Here is a 20,877-nt window from a genome sequence, read left to right on the forward strand (position 1 = left end):
CAGTCTTGGTAGCCGGGGGATTGGTCCGCCAGAGCCGCCGTCCGGCTTACAATGCATACCTCCTGTGAGTGGTGGGCCTGCAGGAAGATGGGTCCGTGTCCCTTTTTTGTGCTGTGCCCGGCCGGGCCCCATGGACTAAGGCCCGGCCACCAGACGCTCGCCCTCGGGCACCCTCCCCGGGCCTGGCTCCAGAGCGGGGCCCCAGTAATCCTATCCCAGGCAGGGTGAACTGTTCCCTTGATGGTCTTGTCATGGGTTTCTTCTGAATTGCTCTTTGTCTGGTCCCTCACCCAGGGAGACCCCTACCAGGGGGCAGAAGCCCCTAGACAATATAGCCCCTGGGATCCCTGGAACACACAAACCCCTCCAGCATGATAAGGCAGCGATTCCCGGGGCCTTCTCCCACCGGGCAGCTTGTTCCCTTGGACAAGCTGGAGGAGGTGGATGGGGAGAAGGAGGTCTGGGCTTTTACATTTTAACAAGACAAACTGGACCAGATTACATCTCTGCTGTGACTACTCCGACAGTCTATTGTTTCAACTATTTACTATAAGTTGACAATCATGAAGGGTGGAGGATTTCTTTAGAACCGTTGCTTTAGCAGAAAGTTGCAATACATTTTTTTTGGACTATTTTATTATTTTTTGTACTTTACAAAATGACTGCTTAACCCTTTAACAATAATAATAACTACTTTTACTTAAAATCTTCAGGGAAAACACTAGTTAGTCTATCTCCAAAAGTTGATTCTGTTCATCTGGACGTAGCGTTTTGTGGGAGAAACGTTTCGTCACTCATCCAAGTGACTTCTTCAGTCTCAGCTGACTGCAGGTTTCCCCAAATCTTATAAACAGTAAATTTGCATAATGACTGAAACCAGCCCACTGAAGGAACAATGGGCTGTGAGGTCAGTTCCTTAATCATAATTATGCAAATTCTCATGACCATTGATCAACAACCACTGACCAAAACCCATTGATCAAAGACGACTGATCAATGGCCATGAGTACCATTCACAGAGAGTTGGGGAATGGCTGCAATCACAGCATTGTAAGATGGCGAAAGATGTACTCTTAGGCCTCCTCCTCGATTCAGAGATGGTCTTTCCCTTTTCACGTAAATGGCCTCCTTGACTCCGCCCTCAAACCAGCATTCCTCCCTCTCCAGGATGTGTACATCCTCATCATTGAAAGAGTGTCCACTGGCCTGTAGGTGTAAATAGACTGCAGTCCTGGCCTGACGAGGTAGCTCTTCTGTGTTGTGCCATCCGCTTCGCCAGAGGTTGTTTGGTTTCCCCGATGTATAAATCCTGGCAATCCTCCTGGCACTTAACAGCGTACACTATGTTACTCTGTCATTGTGCAAATTTACTGTTTATAAGATTTGGGGAAGCCTGCAGTCAGCTGAGACTGAAGAAGTCACTTGGATGAGTGACGAAACGTTTCTCCCACAAAACGCTACGTCCAGATGAACAGAATCAACTTTTGGAGATTTACTTTCCTGGATGATTGAGAATGCATGAAGACTAGTTAGTCTACTTTTGTGCTTATATTTGACTTATGTTGTGTCATTGAATAGAATGCTGTGTCACAAATATTGTACTATAATGCTGCTGCTGGCACCATGTTTCAGTAGATGCACACTTCAAATTAGGTAGTGTGTGATCAATGACAGTAGCTCATTTCAAAAGTAAGTTGGAAAATTTAGCACTGCTGCCTGGAAGCAAACATCAATAACATGCTGTTGAAATATATATATATGGCAATTTTTCTTTAGAGAAAATGCAAAGTAGATACATTTTAAGTTCATAAGGCAATGTTTTCACGTTATCATTTTAATATTAGTAAATAAAGGGAGCAATTTCACAGTTTAACCTGGTGGAGATGTCCGGCTTTAAGTTGTCTCTCAGCTAAAGTCTTGAGTCTCCAGGACTTACATTAACACATCCTTCAAAAATTACTACAGAAAACTGTTTTCAAAACTAACTTTTCAAGACGAACCAACTGAAACTGGAAATGAGATGCCCTCTTTCAATCTTGTCACAGCTCTTGCTGTGTTCGCAAATGATTGCAGTAATGAAAAATAGAGAGCAGAATTATTTCTTGTGGCTGCATTACTTTTGATGATGAGGTTGTGGGGTTTGTTTTCAGCATCGCTGGAATTAAACAGGAGTGAATTTGCTCAGAGTGGCTCAGTGGTTTTGCAAAGTCACCTGACAGCCAGAAGGTTGAATTTAATGCTTGGCTGAGGCAGAGTGTGAAAGTGTTTGTCTGTTTATGCATTTGTGTGATAGACATAGAAGCTTTTCATGCCACCTTTTGCCGAAAGTGTCCTGGGACAGGCTCTAGTCTGAACCTTGGGCAGATTACAGCAGTTTTTTTTAGATTGTATTAATTGATCATAGAAAAACTGTTTTTATCAGTGTGGTTTTAAACAGAAATTCTAGCAAACATTCCACAATACTAGAAATAGGAAGCAAGAAAATGGTTAAATGACTGAGTTGATCATTTTCTATCTATAGCGGTGCCAAAGAGTCCAGTTTTCTTATATGGAAACAATCAAAACTGTTGAATGGCTTGATGGTTGAAAAGCAGCAAACAGTAATGTAATAGTTATAATCTGCTCCGAATGTTTTCAAAGTTTAAAACATGTATATTGTATTTCTGCGTGCAGTATGTATTCATATGATATTGTATTTTGAGCAGAGAAACAGCTAAATCTGACATTTTATTCGATGTACTCAAGGATTTAATTAAACCATATGGAAATGATTTATTCCGCATGCGAAAAGGATCGTTTTAGCCAGGTCTGCTTTGCCAAGTGCTTTGGCCGCTCTGTGTAATAGTTTCTAACAAAGCAGTGGCTCAGAAATTATTATAAGTTCACTTCTTATGTACACCCTGGACAGGTCACCAGTCTGTCGCAGGGCTAACACACAGAGACAGATGACCATTCGCACTCACACTCAGTCCCGCATTCACACCTATGGGCAATTTGGATTGATTAATTAACCTATCCCCACTAACTGCAAGCCTTTGGACTGTACGAGGAAGCCGGAGTACCCAGAAAGAACCCATGCAAACACGGGCAGAGCATGCTGTGCGGCAACAGTGCTGACCACCGTGCCACCATGCTGCCATTCATTAATTCAATGCAACAATAAAACTTGTGAATGGCACCAATTTATTGGGGCTCATAACTGGAGTATCTATAGGAATGAGGGGCAATGGCTGGCAGCATTGTTTAAAAACCTTACTCTCAATACCAAACAAACCAAAACGTCATCATGGAGGCACAGAGTTAGCCCAACCCCTCTCCACATCAACTTATGATGGAGTCATATCTCTGAGGGTCTTTGGTTAGCTAATTTAACATCTGTGGTGGAAAAGGCTCAGCACCGCCTCATATTCTTGATGGTTGTAAGGAAGAATAAACTGGAAGAGAGGTTGCGGGTGACCTTTTTACCCCGTTACAGTTGAGAGTGTGCTGACATGTTTCATTCCATTGAAATTCAGAATACACTTTATTATTTTACTTTTTTATTCAATAAAATTCTATTATTATTGACATATAAGGCTCTACATGGACAGTTCCCTGCTTATACAGCAGAGCTTCTGAGACCTTATTCATGCAGCCTGTTTCTGATTTTCTAACCAGGGTCTCCTAACTGACTGTTGCTCTGATTTTAAAACCAGAGGTGATCGTGCTTGTGAGGCTGTAGCACCCAAACTGTGGAACAGCCTTCCTCAATCAATCAGGTGATTCTGTTATTTTAAACAGTTTTAAACATCTGCTGAAAACTTATTTTAATAGGTTAGCTTTCCCTTAATCTTTCACCTTTATTTACTTTATTTTATTTTGCTTGTGTTATTTTGCCAAAAATACCTATGACCATTCACTTGGTTCATCTTCTGCTTTATATTATCCATCTCACGCCCACCCTCATGGCCAATTTAGAATCACCAAATAACCTTTAGAAGTGAGAGGAAACCAATCAGCTGCAGAAAACCACACTACTGCATCTGTCCATAATTATCACTGAAAATGTTTTTCTGTTACTTCTGTTTGAAAAAGCAACATAACTCTAAGTTCTTTTGGTGAGATTCAGATGTTGCAGCCCTTATCTGTATCAGTTTACACAAGCAACCAGCATTCAGTTCACTTATTTTGTGTGACCATCTATGAGAACACACTCAGTCATAATTAAAGTGCTTAATTGGACTTTAATAATACAATACTGCAATTGTATTGGTGTACAATAATACAATAATACTTCAACCTAACAAAACATAGACTTGTTTAGCATTTTATCATATTAAATGTAAACTTAGTTCAATTAACTTTGGCCATTTGAATCAGTTTTAATGATCAGTTATATTTTTTACATATTTGAGGTTGGATGTTTCCATATACTGACAATCACATATATCTCCTGCCTATAAATATTTTCTCATTTTGAGGTCATTGTCTTCTATTTATTCCTGTGGCAATATAATATTATTTCCCTGTGCCAGACTAGAGTTGTCATGGAGATGAATACATTTAGTGCTATGAAAAAGTATTTTGCCCCTCTCCTGATATTTTAGTATTTTCTTGAGTATTTGTCACACATCTTTCAGATTATCGAACAAATGTTATCATTAGACAAAGATTGGTCAATACAAAATGCAGTTTTTAAATAATGATTTCATTTATTATTCATTTGTTATTAATAAAAAAAAAGATATCCAGACCTACCTGGCCCTATGTGAAAAAGTAATGTGGAACAAGTGGAACAAGTAGTTATTACATTTTGGGCTAAATCACAGCTTCTAATATTACAATTTGTTTGATGATATGAAATATTTAAAGTGTAACAAAAATGCAAAAAATAAAGAAATCAGGAAAATACCTTTGACAGGACTCTATGCGTGTGTAGGTGGTTGGCATCTGAATGGCAGTCATCAGTAACAGAAGTCTTTCAGGTGTGTAATACAGTGAAGACCTCTCTCTCTCACAGCTTCAGGCAGGAAGGATTTTTTTTCACTTTATGTAATTAAGTCTAGAATAATTGCTCAGAGGTTCCTCTCCTCCCTCTCGCTCTCTTTTCTTCTTTTTACTTCACAGAGGAATGTAATTAAAAAAGGAGAGAGAGCTTTCCCGAGGTTTGATCATTGTCTCCAACTTCTAATGGAGAGCTTAGACCTGCTGTCTATCATCAACAGTGAGTCAGGGAGAAGAAGGCGATACTGGGAGAACACTAAAGGTACACGAATCCAAAAGTGAGGAGGAAAATGACATAGAAAGACAGGAAACAGCTGAGGTAAAAAGAGCATCATGCAGTCAGAGAAAATGTAAAAAGAAGAGAAATGTAATGGCGCTGAGACAATGGTGTTTTCAAATCAGTTAAAATTCCTAACAATGAATGCCTTTTTAAGTTAGGCTTCTTTTTTTCATTCTGATGTAGTCTGAAGTGAGTTTCTGAAGGAAAATGATAAATGTCAGGGATTTTCCTCAATCTGCCAATGCAGAACTTGTTCTTTGATAACTGATTGATAAAGAATGAGTAAACCATTATAAAGCAATTAGTCATGTTTGAAATCCTTTATGAAGGGGGACTTTTTGCAAATTGAAGGAATAAATGTATCCATGCAGGTTATATAATATATATCCCCAACAACTCCCCTCAGTATCGCCGTCATCGGACAGAAGTGAGCTTCACTGACTCATCAACTCATATCAGACTGCTTTCATTAAGTTGTACAGCTCACTCCAGAGTAAATACACATGGACACCAGCTGAGGTAAACAACAGGCTGACGTCCTACACTCATTACAGATGAAGGTCGCCAGAGTTGTTTGTAGTACAGCAGCCAGTGCTGCTAGGATTATGTCTTCAATTGGGAGAACTAAGAAAACAAAATTCATATGACTGGAATCTGCAATTTCCTGACATCTGTTGATGAGATTTTACACAGTCTACCTATAATTTGACCAAATGAAAATGTCTTGTATGTTGTCTACAAAACCTTGAATGATATTATATTGGTCTTGAGTGGGGATTTGAAGGATGTGAAACTACTGTTTCCATGCCCAACACTGAAGTTTCTCTCTTGCTTTAAGATTCAGTTGCTGGAGTCAGCCTATTTAAATGTTTTTTAGATAATATGTGTTCACTTCAGAGCTGTACAAAGACAAAGGCAAATATAGATCCTGCATTCTGAGACAATGATGGCTATGAGGGAGTAGGAGGCAGAATATTGAATGTCTTTGTCTATTGTTTTGGAAAACGATGTTTTTTAATATAGCCAAACTATTGATTCACACCTATTATGCATCTAATTTGTAGGTAAATTTTCAGACATATTCATACTAGCAAACATAGCTGGAATGGCCATGGTGATTTTTGTTTTTATGGGCCGATGATTTTTTTTTTATTTATTTTTTTTTATAACAGTATAAACAATGAAAGGTGATGGATTGGCCAGATGCTGGCAGATGTGTAAAAATAACTCAGTTGTTTGGTGGCTATGGCGGAGCTGCCACAAGAGGCCAGGTAGATGAGGGAAAGGTGAGGCAGGAGGAGCAGAGACCCGAGGCGGCCGCCGGTCCGAGTGTCAGGTGAACTGAACTTCAGGTAAGAAGTTATGACCTGCAGTCTATCTGGGTCAGATATAAACCAAGTTTAGGTGTTTATTTTCGTTGTGCTGACTTTTTACCGTCAGTTACAATAACTCGTACTGCGTACTAACTAGCATGACGGAGTTTCTACAGCTGGGTGGGTGCTATGATGTTACTGATAGTGAACTTTATTTTATTGATAAGGTTAGTTAGTAGAGTTGCCAACCGTCCCATAAAAAACGGAATTGTCCCGTATTCAGAGAAAATATTACGCGTTTCGTATTGAGGTGAAAAGGAGCACAGTTTGTCCCGTACTTCAGCTAGAATGGAAAAAGACACAGAGCTGGAGTTTTTCTCTGTCTTTACGCTGTCAGCTGTCTCTTCTTCTCTCATTCAATTGTGAAACTGATCAATGATCAGCTGATCGGCTTTTCTCTCTTGCTTGTTTATCGCCCACTTTGCGCCAGAAAGAGGAAACCAGCGGATGTCGAGCTAAACAACAGCTGTTTAAGCTTGATCAGCTGTTGTTAGAATTTATTTAATATTAATTTCTAGTATCAGCTGATGTTTGCTGGAGCCACAGCTGTAAAGCTGCTGGTCATGATGTCGGTTTGGTTATCTGGGGAGAGGGAAACATGAAGATGAAACCAGGAGATGTCCTTACTGAATCATCAGAGCTGAACAGGTGATGGAGAAACAGGTTTACCTTTTAGGTGACATGAATGAGTTGAAGGGAAGTTATGAACTGTTTCTGAGAGACAAATAACACCAGGATCCTTTTTTATGTAGCTGACAGCTGGTAACTGTGCAGGGGCGTGTCTAGCAAAGCTTTGCCAGGGGGGCAGGTGGGCATTAACAGGGAAAGGGGGGCACAAAGAAATACTTTTCTTTCTTATTCTCATTTAAAATATTTAGCTTTTATTAAATAATTATCTGAATCTTACGACCAAAGTTTTTATCTGATGTACAACGTATAGAAATCATACATATACCATCAAAACAGTATACACAACACTGTCACAACAGTGTTTGTTTTCATTCAAAAGCTTTATGATTTTTCCTATAATACCTGGTGGGCCGGTCTCTAGTCAAAATGCCCGGGCCGATTTTTTGTCCCAGTCCAGCCCTGCTAGCAAAAGCTGCTGTAGAACAGAAAAAAGAAAAGAAAATCACACAAAAAGGGAGAAGAGTATATCAAGGCCTATGTCAGTCCCAATCTCTGTGCTCTGGGAGGCTTCAAATGGAGGGAGAAGCTACAGGGCTGAATCTGGGACAGGCAGTTACATACCCCACACGAAACAAACCCACATCATTCTGCACTTTATCTACCCGTGTCAATCTCAGAGTTACCACACACTTACTGGAATTGCCACTTTCTTTTTCATTTTAATTGTGAAATATTATTTACTGACATGACAACAAGCAAGCAAAGCTGAGCAATTAAAAAAATGTATCTTTGACAGCCATTTCAAACAATCTTTTTAAAAGGGTTAGAGGTAGGATTACACCTGGTTCTGCATGAAAATTACATCTCACGTCATGTCAGTTTAAACTTTTGGTGTGCATGCCCCACACAGTTTGCACATAATTAAATAGACAGTATTAAAAAGTATAAACAGTGGTTATTTAGGCCAGCAGTGGATCAAATGTTTTCTTAGGTGGGCACAGTGATAAAGTACACATTGATCAAATCAAATAGAAACATAGTTTTAACTGTGTTAAAATCCATGAATTTTGGTATATATGACAGTAAGCTTGTTTCTAAAACTTCTTTTTTAAAAATATTTTTATATATTAATGCATGTCTGCATCAATGAATGAATAGAGAGAAATATACATAAATTATGAGCAAATGTGGGTTAAATGGCAAAGGACTGGTTCTTATATAACGCTTTTCTACTCTCCCGGAGCATTCAAAGTGCTGTATACAACATGCCTCATTCACACCCACTCATACAATCTACAGAAGGAACTGTACTTAAGTGCAATCTAAGCATTCACACTCCAGTGGATGCATCGGAGAGCAACTTGGGGTTAGTATCTTGCCCAAGAATACTTGGCCTGCAGACTGGGGAAGCCAAGGATCGAACCATCAACTTTCCAGTCAGTAGCTGATCTGCTCTACCACCTGAGCCACAGCCACCCCATAAGTAAAATCATGAAATCATAAATCAACTCCCCATAAGGAGTAAAATCAGTATTGACCTGCATCATGAATCTGACAGACTGGGAATCCACAGTGTTGGACAGCAGCTTCAGACGGTAGTTCGTGTTCTTGTCTGACCCACCAATACTGTGAGTTGGTGGGTCAGCACTCTAACTGGAACCTGCAGCAACAGGTTCAAGTGTCTGTATGCTGAACTCACAAGGACTAGCATTACAAACTGTAGCATGAGACAGTAGACTTTAAGTACATTTACATGATGAGAAAATCAATGAATATAAATCTGATGACTCTTTTACTAATTATCACCAGTGTTCAGGTCATCACTGGAAAGAAATTACTATAGTACACTTTACTTGTTCCACACACCAATCCACATCCCTGCATTGGACAGAGGACAGACATACAAAACCACCAACACAACACAGCTGAAAGAGCCCAAGGAGACTTCAAAGTGATCGCCACAGTTATTCTGCTCTTGAATCATGTACAGAGAGAAATGGAGGCTACAATGTTCCCAGCATGACTACTCATTACTATCTTTGTTAGCTGCTGAAGAGTAGGCCAAGCTGCTTGGCTAGTGTTAGCATACACTTAACTTCAACATCATTCTGGGTTCTTGGATAGCTTTGCATTAGCTTGAGACTGTACAGATGTTTTTGCACAATAAAAATAAAAGTAATGTTCATCTCCACTACACTTAAAAGATGTAGACTGTTGCACCACTGTCCTCCCTCCAGCACATGAACTGAAAAGGACTGAAGATAGGGCTAGTGTGCAGCAAAAACACGTTACATTACTGCGTTACTAAAAAAATGTATTGTGATTAAAGTAATGCATTACTTACTAATGTGTTACTTTAATCACATTATTTGTCATTGTATTAAAAAAAAAACTTGGGTGTGTTTCCTGTCACATTTACAGCCCCTGCCAGCCTCTCAATATTATTTTTTCAGTGCATTAGGTTGTAAAGTTTGGTATAAAGAATATGCATTTGAACTTCATGCTCTTCAACTACTGGTCTTCTCAGACTGGTGATTTTCCACACGCTCAGTGTGTGTGTGTGTGTGTGTTTTCATGTGAACTCAAGCTAAGATGTGGGACTTTGCTGAAACTGGTCACCTCCATTGTAACACAAATGCAGCTGCCTGGGAGGAAGCTAATGGACTGTCGGACTGTCACACTGTCGCAAAGCTGGCCAAAAAACACACTGCCAGACCTCTCACACCTCTATCTCTGACACCTCTGACAATGTGTTGTTCATGTTTGGCTTTCTGATTCCCCATTCTAACCACTTCTCACCTCACCTTAGAGAAGTGCAGTGACAAAAATGCTGGAAAGAGTCAGAACTGGCTTCTGAGCAAGAGGCTTTTGCTAAGTCTTTAAATTTGAAACTGATTGTACTGGGAATGAATATTGAAGTGATACAATATCCATTCAACATTATGGATTAAGCTGCTTGAGGACTGATTGAAAATATTGACAAAGTTGAACCCACACTTGAAACTAGTGGAATTACCACAGTGGAAGATATTATAAAAGTGAATATAAGACCAAATAGTATCATAAAAATTGTTTTTGCTCCTCTAACTCAATAAGAAATGTCATAGTTGTTATTGGGTTTAGACAGAAGTGGAGTTTGAAGCTACAATCTTGACCTCGGGCAAAACAGTCTCAACTCAAGGTCATTTCATAGCTTGTTGCTGAGTTACTGAGATTGTAGTCAAAAACTGTTTTTTAAGGTAACATTGCTTTTTCAGTCTTCTAGAAAGTTAAAAATGTTCGAAATGATCAAACAGACATACAATACTCTCAAACTTTCAAATGACTCTAGGCTTTAAAATGAGCCTCTCATGTTCTTTGTCCTAATCCTCCACAAAAAGAACATTATTATAGGTATTCAGGCACTATATGCCCTGCTAATTCATTCAAATGAAATGGCTGTTTGGTCCTTATGCAAACCACTTCAGCAAGATGACCTTGATTTCACACTCTGTCCAAAAAGCATGACTATATTTTGATATGACAAGAACTACCTGAAGAGGATTTGTTTCATTGGTGATATGAAACAATCCCGAAATACACTGCAAACAAATCTTAAACTAAGATGGTACAACAGAGATGTGCAGTACTTTAGGTAGGGCACGAGGGAGACTCATGTCATAAATAAAAGGTGGTTGTCTGATCAAAACTTCCATCCATCCTTGTTTAGTTTAATAACCACCACAAGACTAAAGGGAAGGACTAACTGAGCATCTTCTGAAACTTGTTATGCTGTCTGGTGATATCCTCTGGCCTCCCATGCTGCGTTCCCCTCCCAGGTCTTCCTAACAGACCATGGCTCAGTAAGCTGTGGTCACATGGGGCCCTCTCTCCCAGTGGAAGCTAGAACTCAAGCAATTTATATATGTAATTGAGTGGAAAGGAACTGTACCAGGAACTGCACTGGTATGCATGTGTATGGGTATGTTTATGTGTGTTGACCCAGATGTTAATAACAAAGAAACATTCTGATTTATACGACTAGGTCCTAACTAATTAGGTTTATCTTCTTTTATATCTTTCTGTCACTCATTGCTGAAATCTGGGAAGGTTCACTTACAGTTTTCCAAAACATGGCTACATGGCAGGCCATTGAATCTTTCCTACGAGTTCATAACAAAGTTACGAGGAACAAAAATGTATTGTGAATTATAGATAGCAGGCTGAATATAAGGATAACAAGGCTACTGAAAGCTATTTTTGAGATAATTACCTTGAACATGGAGTCTCTGTGCTGAATCTGCAAAAACAGATTCCTTCATTGATTTATTACTTTCACAACTGTGTACCTAACCTGTGGAAGAAACAAGAAAAAACAATAAATATAGAATAATATTTGCAAAATAACAATTCAAAAGGTATCCTTCATCGACTTCTCTCATTTTTCTGTGCACATGTACAGTAAGTACACAATTCATTTGCATAGGTGTGCATTTGTGTCAGTGTGCTTGTATCATGCAAAAGCTTTCTCCATTCTCAAGACTTGAGGTTTTCATCAGCCATATCAGCCTGCAGCCATAAAATCCTTCAGCTGTTCAAAGATGTGTCATGCAAAACAAATGCACATTCTCATTCTTCTCTGGGCATAGACCTTCATGTTGTTCATGTTCCAACTGCACACCAGCACTCTTTTATAAGCTGTTTTAAGCTGCCAAGAAGATTGTGCTGTTTTATAATTGACAGCGGGAACTGATCATTGTTGACACACATCAGAGAGTATCAGCTCTATAATCTGAGCAACTGTGATCGAAAGATTATCAAACATCGCACAGATTACGCAAGCTCTTCCCAAAGCCACACTGGTGTTTAAGCCGTTTTGCAGATTAAAAAGAGCTGAGTTTTGTTCCTATAAGTCCCCTTAATGTGTCACACCCCAGCAGTCTCCAGAGCAGACACAGGAAGTTTAGAGTCTGCTTTTATCTGCCATGCACAATAGGAGCACTGTGCTTTGCTAAGCTTGAGCTATTACTCGGAGGAAATCGTTATGAAGGAAGAATGTATCAAAGTCCTTTGATTGTGGAGGATCATAACTTGTGCGAAAGGAATTGTCTGTCTGCCCTCCCCCAATCCCATTTTTTGAAGCCTCACTGAAAAGTTCACCTTCTTATCTGTCAGTTGGTTAGTCAAGCTCAGTTTCAACTCTGTAAAGATTTGACGGCATTCCTCCGAGCCTACAGTTTGACAAGACTGCCACTTGTTGGTAAGTCAGGTTACTGCGCCATGAGGATGAGTGCATCAGTGGCACACTCATCTTTTACAAACTCCTACATTATTTTCTGTGGTTTCTGTCGTGAATAATAAAAGATAAAACAATTTTAAGATTCGTTTTAGCAATTTTGTCCCATTTTGAGTTTTCCAGGTTGAAACCCAATAAGGGAACAATGCATGAATATGGAGGGGTTACAAGACATTTAAGTACCACATAAAATGCACAACTCACAATAGTGCATAGAATAGAAAAGGTTTATTTTTTTGGCTAAGGTTTTGAATTTAATTTTAAACTCCTTTCACCTAAGGTCTCAAAAAGACCCGTACAATCAAATGGAACTGCAAAGATTTCTCAAGTGATTTAGTAATACACTTTAAGCTTAGAAATATCTCAATTTGGAGTCCTCAGTGTGTAAATGGTAATGGCAAATGCGCTTTTCTACTCTGTCTGAGCACTCAAAGCGCTGTGTGTGTCTCCTACTAGATTTCAAAAACGCTCTCATTCTGTTTCTAGTCCCATGATGCAATTGAGCAGCATTTCCCCTCCTCAGCCTGACTACTAACAGCCAACACCTCCTGTGCAAACAGATACTTTCAGTTAAACAGTGTGTTTTCATTTAAATCCCTGATGACAAAAAAAAAGATAATCTGATGACATCAAGGTTAGTCAAAAGCTTCCATAGGCTTAGTAGTGGACATTGTAACAAAAACAAACAAGCAAGCAAACAAATTTGAAGACTGAATGAAAAGCATTTCATAAAAAAAACGAATAATTAAAAATACTATCTAAAAGTATACAGTGGGGCAAAAAAGTATTTAGTCAGCCACCGATTATGCAAGTTCCCCCACCTAAAATGATGACAGAGGTCAGTAATTTGCACCAGAGGTACACTCCAACTGTGAGAGACAGAATGTGAAAAAAAAAAAAAAAAAAAAAAATCCATGAATCCACATGGTAGGATTTGTAAAGAATTTATTCGTAAATCAGGGTGGAAAATAAGTATTTGGTCAATAACAAAAATACAACTCAATACTTTGTAACATAACCTTTGTTGGCAATAACAGAGGTCAAACGTTTACTATAGGTCTTTACCAGGTTTGCACACACAGTAGCTGGTATTTTGGCCCATTCCTCCATGCAGATCTTCTCGAGAGCAGTGATGTTTTGGGGCTGTCGCCGAGCAACACGGACTTTCAACTCCCGCCACAGATTTTCTATGGGGTTGAGGTCTGGAGACTGGCTAGGCCACTCCAGGACTTTCAAATGCTTCTTACGGAGCCACCCCTTTGTTGCCCGGGCGGTGTGTTTTGGATCATTGTCATGTTGGAAGACCCAGCCTCGTTTCATCTTCAAAGTTCTCACTGATGGAAGGAGGTTTTGGCTCAAAATCTCACGATACATGGCCCCATTCATTCTGTCCTTAACACGGATCAGTCGTCCTGTCCCCTTGGCAGAAAAACAGCCCCATAGCATGATGTTTCCACCCCCATGCTTCACAGTAGGTATGGTGTTCTTGGGATGCAACTCAGTATTCTTCTTCCTCCAAACACAACGAGTTGAGTTTATACCAAAAAGTTCTACTTTGGTTTCATCTGACCACATGACATTCTCCCAATCCTCTGCTGTATCATCCATGTGCTCTCTGGCAAACTTCAGACGGGCCTGGACATGCACTGGCTTCAGCAGCGGAACACGTCTGCCACTGCGGGATTTGATTCCCTGCCGTTGTAGTGTGTTACTGATGGTGGCCTTTGTTACTGTGGTCCCAGCTCTCTGCAGGTCATTCACCAGGTCCCCCCGTGTGGTTCTGGGATCTTTGCTCACCGTTCTCATGATCATTTTGACCCCACGGGATGAGATCTTGCGTGGAGCCCCAGATTGAGGGAGATTATCAGTGGTCTTGTATGTCTTCCATTTTCTGATGATTGCTCCCACAGTTGATTTTTTCACACCAAGCTGCTTGCCTATTGTAGATTCACTCTTCCCAGTCTGGTGCAGGTCTACAATACTTTTCCTGGTGTCCTTCGAAAGCTCTTTGGTCTTGGCCATGGCGGAGTTTGGAGGCTGACTGTTTGAGGCTGTGGACAGGTGTCTTTTATACAGATGATGAGTTCAAACAGGTGCCATTCATACAGGTAACGAGTGGGGGACAGAAAAGCTTCTTACAGAAGACGTTACAGGTCTGTGAGAGCCAGAGATTTTCCTTGTTTGAGGTGACCAAATACTTATTTTCCACCCTGAATTACGAATAAATTCTTTACAAATCCTACCATGTGGATTCATGGATTTTTTTTTCACATTCTGTCTCTCACAGTTGGAGTGTACCTCTGGTGCAAATTACTGACCTCTGTCATCATTTTAAGTGGGGGAACTTGCACAATCGGTGGCTGACTAAATACTTTTTTGCCCCACTGTAATTGTGTTTAGCTTCGTTGCATGATGATCTGTGTTTCACTGTTGCTAAAACTACAGAACCCTAGTTAAAAATGCAAACACATCAAGAGCATGACCTTTGTGGTAGTACATATTTTTATTGTTTATTTATTTGTAACTTTTTTTGGTTTTTTGCTAATCTTATAGTACTCAGTACCTCTGAGTAGCGAGTTTCAGGTTGTTTTGGGTGAGATTATGCAACTTCACCAACTGACACAATCATATTCATAAGATCCGGTACACCTTTATGCTTCTTTTTCAAGCATTTGTCATCTCACTGTACATTTGTCTCCATTTGTTGATATGATGTGTATATGTGAGGTGGGACTGTGTACGTGTGTGTCCTGAGGATGTTCAGTGTCTGTCTGAGCTCAACTAGGTTAAACCGAGTGACATCCTTTAAATGATGACATGTTGGCACAGGAGGGCTGACCGATTGATGGACCTGCCCCACAGGGACATGAGGCAAAACCACAGTGAGAAGTGTGTGCCAAAACAGCTGTCATCAGGCTTTATACCATAGAAGCCAAAAGACTTTGTAAACACATGTAAATATGAGATTGGGAGCGGTCATTTTGGTAGAAATTAAGGATAGTAATTGTTTGCTGACTTCCTACATCCACAGGGTGAACTTGAGCTTTTCTGTGGAGCTTTTTAGCTGTAAACAACAAATACACTGAGCAAATCCCAGGTCCAGATATAACCATGCTATGCTGACATTTTCTAAATTAACTGTATTATAAGAAATAAAGTCTTCTTTCCTGCTGTTCTACCATCATCATTCTACTCTTCCTTGTTAACCATGCTCTGCCTGCAAAACAAACACCAGGCTTTTAATTGACTGTGGTGCTAACGGAAGTTACACCCAACTCACACACAGTTCTCAAGTATCAACCCAGAAAGATGTGTTATTCTACACACACTCCTTAATTGAAGTCATGATGAGAATCCTAATAGGGATTGTGTGTGTGTGTGTGTGTGTGCTTGTGTACCTGTTTAGACATCTTTGTGGGGGCCAACAGCCCTTAAAGGGACCAAAATCCCAGTCCCCTCAAGTTTTAGCATCAGGTTTACAATTAGGTTATGGTTATAGGTTTAGTCTCCAAAAGTTGATTCTGTTCATCTGGACCTAGCGTTTTTGTGGGAGAAAAGTTGAGCATGCATCAAGAAGTTATAGGTTTAGGGTAAGGGCTTTTGTGATATTGAAGCTGTTCTGATGACTATAAAAAGAAATGACAGATGAAGATTTGCCAGAAATGTGTTCAAAAAGTAGGCATACATAATACAAATCACTGAACATATTAAATATGGACAAAGAATAAAATAGCACAGTGTTAGTTTAGCTATAAAAGTAGTAATGATTTTTTTCTTTTTCTAGAAACGGACAGTATAAAAGATGGACATAGCCACTGGTTTTACACCAGCTTTGTGTTTCTTTAGATAAAAACAAAACAGAGGTGGGATTAAAAGATAATAAAAGAAAAGATCGACAGCAAGGACAAAGAGGAAATACTACTGGAGTAGATTTCTGTGAACATGAGCAATGCTCTTCTAGAAGCAAATGTAACATGAAATTTCCAGGTTAAGCCCTACCTGCTTTGATAGGGAGACAGAAATCTCTCAAGTACTCTCTCAAGATTTTGTGTAATCACTGCCCTAAAGAGCTTTAAACTTTTTTTATTTGATTTGATCTTTTTGGGGTTTTTTTGGCTTCCTGCTGAAAAAAACCCATCCTTCCTGCTGTTTTTTGTTTTCTGGCGATTTAAAGGAACCATTCGATTTCTGAATTTAGGTCTAGTTGTCAAAGCATCAAGTGTGTGGATGCTCTCCAGCAGGTGTGACTGATTTTTGACCAAAGAGATCGATGGACTGGTTATTCAAAAATTACTAAAAGTATCTTCTGTAACACAAGGCCCTGAAAGAAATCCAGATCAGGCAGATAACCCATAAGTTTCTTGGCCTACTGGGACACTGAAGTGAACATTATTAAAACTGTGCTTTCCCTGCTTTGATGAGCCAAACATGCTGTGTAAGAGGCATATTGCGTCCAGGTTTGTGTAATAAATTTACCCAAGGATAAGCATACAAATATGAAGCTTTTCCTTTCTAATACTAAAGTACTGAACTCCCTCTAGAAGGAGCTACTGTAACCCTTGAAAACACTATTAAATATACAATTGAATACAAATTGCTTTCGGCAAGGTTGGATATTAAGGTTCTTTTGGAAGTGAAGGAGGAATATAGGCATTAAAAAGGTTTTTTTTTCTTTCTTTGTACGTGGACAAAAGCATGCAGTCTTAAAATAAGAATTAAAAGCATTTGCAGTACTTTGACAATTTCCTATGAGTTGATTTATTTGTTTGCTCAATTGTTTCTGCCCACACATAATACTTATTTTTTAAAATAGCCATTACATGTTATCCCTTTCATTAAAATTATATCTCTGGTTTGCATCCATTAATCTTTGCTGAAACATTTGTTGAGTAACAATACAGCTATCAGCAAGTTACTTTATTGCATTTCTCTGACTGAGGACACTTTTTATAAGGAGTTGCTGTAAACAACCAAAAACCCTCATGGGATAGCTTCCCACCTCTCACGCACTGTTAATGAACATGACTGGTTCATTAGTTCCTATCGATTTCCCCTATTGGGACACTTATTGCAAGTGTCTGGGACATAATTGTGATTGGTGGGTTGGCAGTTCCTGGTGTCCCCTGTATTTAATGTTTTCACTTTATGAGCTATAAAAGTCTGAATAGATAATCAATAGAGTGTTGCCATGGTTTAAGCCACCTGTAAGGTTGATGGAAAGTTTTTCTGTCCCAGAGGATGGCCTTGAATGAATGTGCATGCGTGGCAGTGAATGCATTCATATTTATCAGGTTTTTTCAGTGCATGCAGGTGAATTAACATGGACAAGTACTGATATGAGGAGGATATTTTCAACAGACTGCTGACTTAGCACCAAATATGTTGCAGGATGCTTTGGACCGTATCACCTGTGACCTTCTTTTTTCTTCTTTTTCTTTCTTTTCTTCTTCGCTGTTCTCTCTATCATCTCTTACAGGTAATTCTGGTGGGTTCCTCTATAAATGAACGAGATCAAATGGTGTTTATCAGCACAGATGAAGGTTCCTCCTTCCAGCGGCAGTCCATCGACTTCACACCTGACACGCTCATCTTCCACCCCAAGGAAGAAGACAAGCTGCTGGCCTATTGCAAGGAGGGCAGGGTGGGTTGTAGACACAAACATTGTTTTTAATTATAAATAACCCACAAATCTATTTGTATATAGAAATCTGAATGTAAAACTTTTGCTTTAAATTTTATTTTTAAGGTAAAAGTTTAAATATGTATATTTATTACGTTGCTGTTAGATCTTGCACTGACTTTTCTCAGCAAACATCTAATGGCTGCAGTTATCCCTGTTTCTTGTGCACCTCTCCCTACCCCACTCATCCTTTCAAAGCGTTCCAATTTTCCATACATTCTATGCAGCACTCAGCGAATGACTAGACATTCAGCAATGACCTTATGGGGCTTACTGTCCTTGTGGATGGGCCAGTGAAGGTCATCTGGACAATTGTCAAGTCAGCAGCCTCGAATGTAGTTGCTTGCACTCGACTAGACTGAGATACACACATAATTTACTCAAATTTAGAAGGAAATATTAAGTCGAGATAATCCATTATCTCAAATACTTTTTAATTTTGAACAGCAAAAGCCATAATCACCCAAATTAAAACAAAACAGGCATATAAAGACAAACATTTCACTTTATGTGCAATTAATATAGATTAATATAGATTTTATGTAAAACCTTTTCATTATATTTTTTTTTTAGTTTCACTACCATTAAAAGCAATTAACACAAAACAGAAACAATGAAACTATGATGGAGGATCCTGAGGTGCTGGTTAATGACCGTCAATGCACACTTGTAGAGCAGATAATAATTCAGCTACATGACTTTTTATGTCACACACTGTTGTTTTTCATCCTGCTTAAGTTAATTGCTTTCATAGTTGTAACATGTCACTCCAGTCTGAGCCAACACGAAAGCCAGGGCATTGTATTGCTGTCCAATGAATTACTTGTGTCTTTTTGCCGAGAGATGAGATGATTCAGTGGATAAGACATTCAAGCCTGCAGCACTGTAGAGAACCTGCAAGATGAAAATAGTGTTGGTCAAAAATGCTGCTTTCTCATGTAGGTTAGAAACGCTCAATCAACAGATTTATTAATAAGCAATGAGAGATGTTCATCTCACTGCATTTGACTGTTTTATAGCAGTAGCTTCAGTTAGGGGATCAAAGCAGAGCCAAGGAATTTAAAGATGTATCACTTGGGGACACATGTGGAATGGCCAATTCTGAGCAAAGCTAATGTTAACAGCACCACTGGTGTGAAACAGTAACAACAAATGATCTTCACCACGTTCCAGTCATTTATGGTGATAACACAAAGGTAGTGCAAAGGTAGTATATCTGATCTGGCAGTGATATACAAAGGTCGGAAGCCCAAAGTGCAGATAGCGATATTTTTGTCGTAGAGAGCAAAGTATTTTATTTTATGTTATTATGTTAGCTGACTGTAGTCGCCTATGTGGAAACAGCACAGCTATGTCTTGATGCATGCTCAATCATACAGGTAAGGTATTCATCCAGGTAATCATCCAGGTACTTTTGGAGACAGCACAGCTATATTTCACGTTGTTGTCTACCACCACACCTGGGTAATTCACCAATCATACACTAAAAATATTGAATTAAAGGGCAGTTTGTTTTCATATGTTATCAGTATGGTTTAGTTTAGTTTATCTGCCACAGTCTTTGTACTTATCTGTATATTATGAATTCTTTTTTATGGATAATACCTTTTTAAAAACTAATAAATTAACACTTTATAAATCTGTCAAGATCAACAAATTGTAATTTCATTTTGTTTTGTTGCACAAACCACCAAACAACTACTCATATTCATCAAAGTCCTTATTTTTTGCACCGACTGAATTAAAACCCAATGTAAAAAGTGGCGTTTGGGCTTAAATAAAAAGACCCTGAAAACCAAAATGGAAATAAAGCTCAAGATATTTAAGTAGGTGAGACATAAGTTTGAATAGTTAATAAGCTTGAATTGGCTCAACTCCTCCTCCACTTCAATAATTTACACATAATTAAACAAGAAATTCAATTAGGTTTTAATCTGTTCCATATGGGCAGGCTGCAGATGGAAACGAGGAATCCATTCAAACAGAACAAAAAAAATCATTTAGCTGGAGAATGATGTGAGGATGCAGAGCAGCATTTTCAAATTACGGTTTGTGAGGGCAGACACATATTTACATCAAGGTCAACCTTCATTTCTCTTTTTCACAGCGACAAAAGAATGTGCTTTAGGATTAGCTTGTCGTCACTGATTACATTTATTTTCCGATGACCATGAGTGAGATAGGCAGGAGCTGAGCAGAATGAGAAGGTGCAAGGGTTGTTTGTGTGTGTGTGTGTGTGTGTGTGTGAGTGAGAAGTCAGCTAATACACACTCAATGCACACACCTTGTCACGCTGACACACACACGGCTGCCAAACCTGTTATGATTAATATGTGAGCTCAGTTTTAATGTGCTGAAGTATGAAATGTAGTATCTTGATTGGATGAATAATTTTCTATAGTGACCTCCATTGTAAAATAAACAGCTGGCAATAATCTGGAGATAAGTTATGCTACATGGAAATTGTGCTTTTTTCTGTCTAATTGTGTGGGGTTTTTTGTTTTTTTGTCCAGCTCTTTGCTTCAGCAGATCTGGGCCGCAAGTGGACATTACTGCAGGAGAGGGTGACAAAGGACAGAGTTTTCTGGTCAGTCTAACTTAATTTTATAAAATTTGATGGATAAGATGCCAAGAATGCAGCTGTGTTTGTGTCACA

The 20,877-nt window shown here is 39.2% G+C and overlaps 1 protein-coding gene across 4 annotated transcripts in view; it reads left to right on the forward strand.

Annotated features, from left to right (window-relative positions):
* The window catches only part of sorcs2 (sortilin-related VPS10 domain containing receptor 2), a 355,461-nt gene that overhangs the window by 257,834 nt on the left and 76,750 nt on the right, over nt 1–20,877 (forward strand). For all 4 annotated transcript variants that reach the window (XM_084924623.1, XM_084924624.1, XM_084924625.1 and 1 more), the window contains 2 exons: nt 18,018–18,182; nt 20,735–20,808. In XM_084924623.1, the coding sequence (XP_084780749.1) occupies nt 18,018–18,182; nt 20,735–20,808 (239 nt within the window). The remainder of the gene's footprint in view (nt 1–18,017; nt 18,183–20,734; nt 20,809–20,877) is intronic.

Source organism: Perissodus microlepis, chromosome 3 (genome assembly GCF_051167445.1).
Source record: "Perissodus microlepis isolate ML-2025 ecotype Zambia chromosome 3, ASM5116744v1, whole genome shotgun sequence".
NCBI lineage: Eukaryota > Metazoa > Chordata > Actinopteri > Cichliformes > Cichlidae > Perissodus > Perissodus microlepis.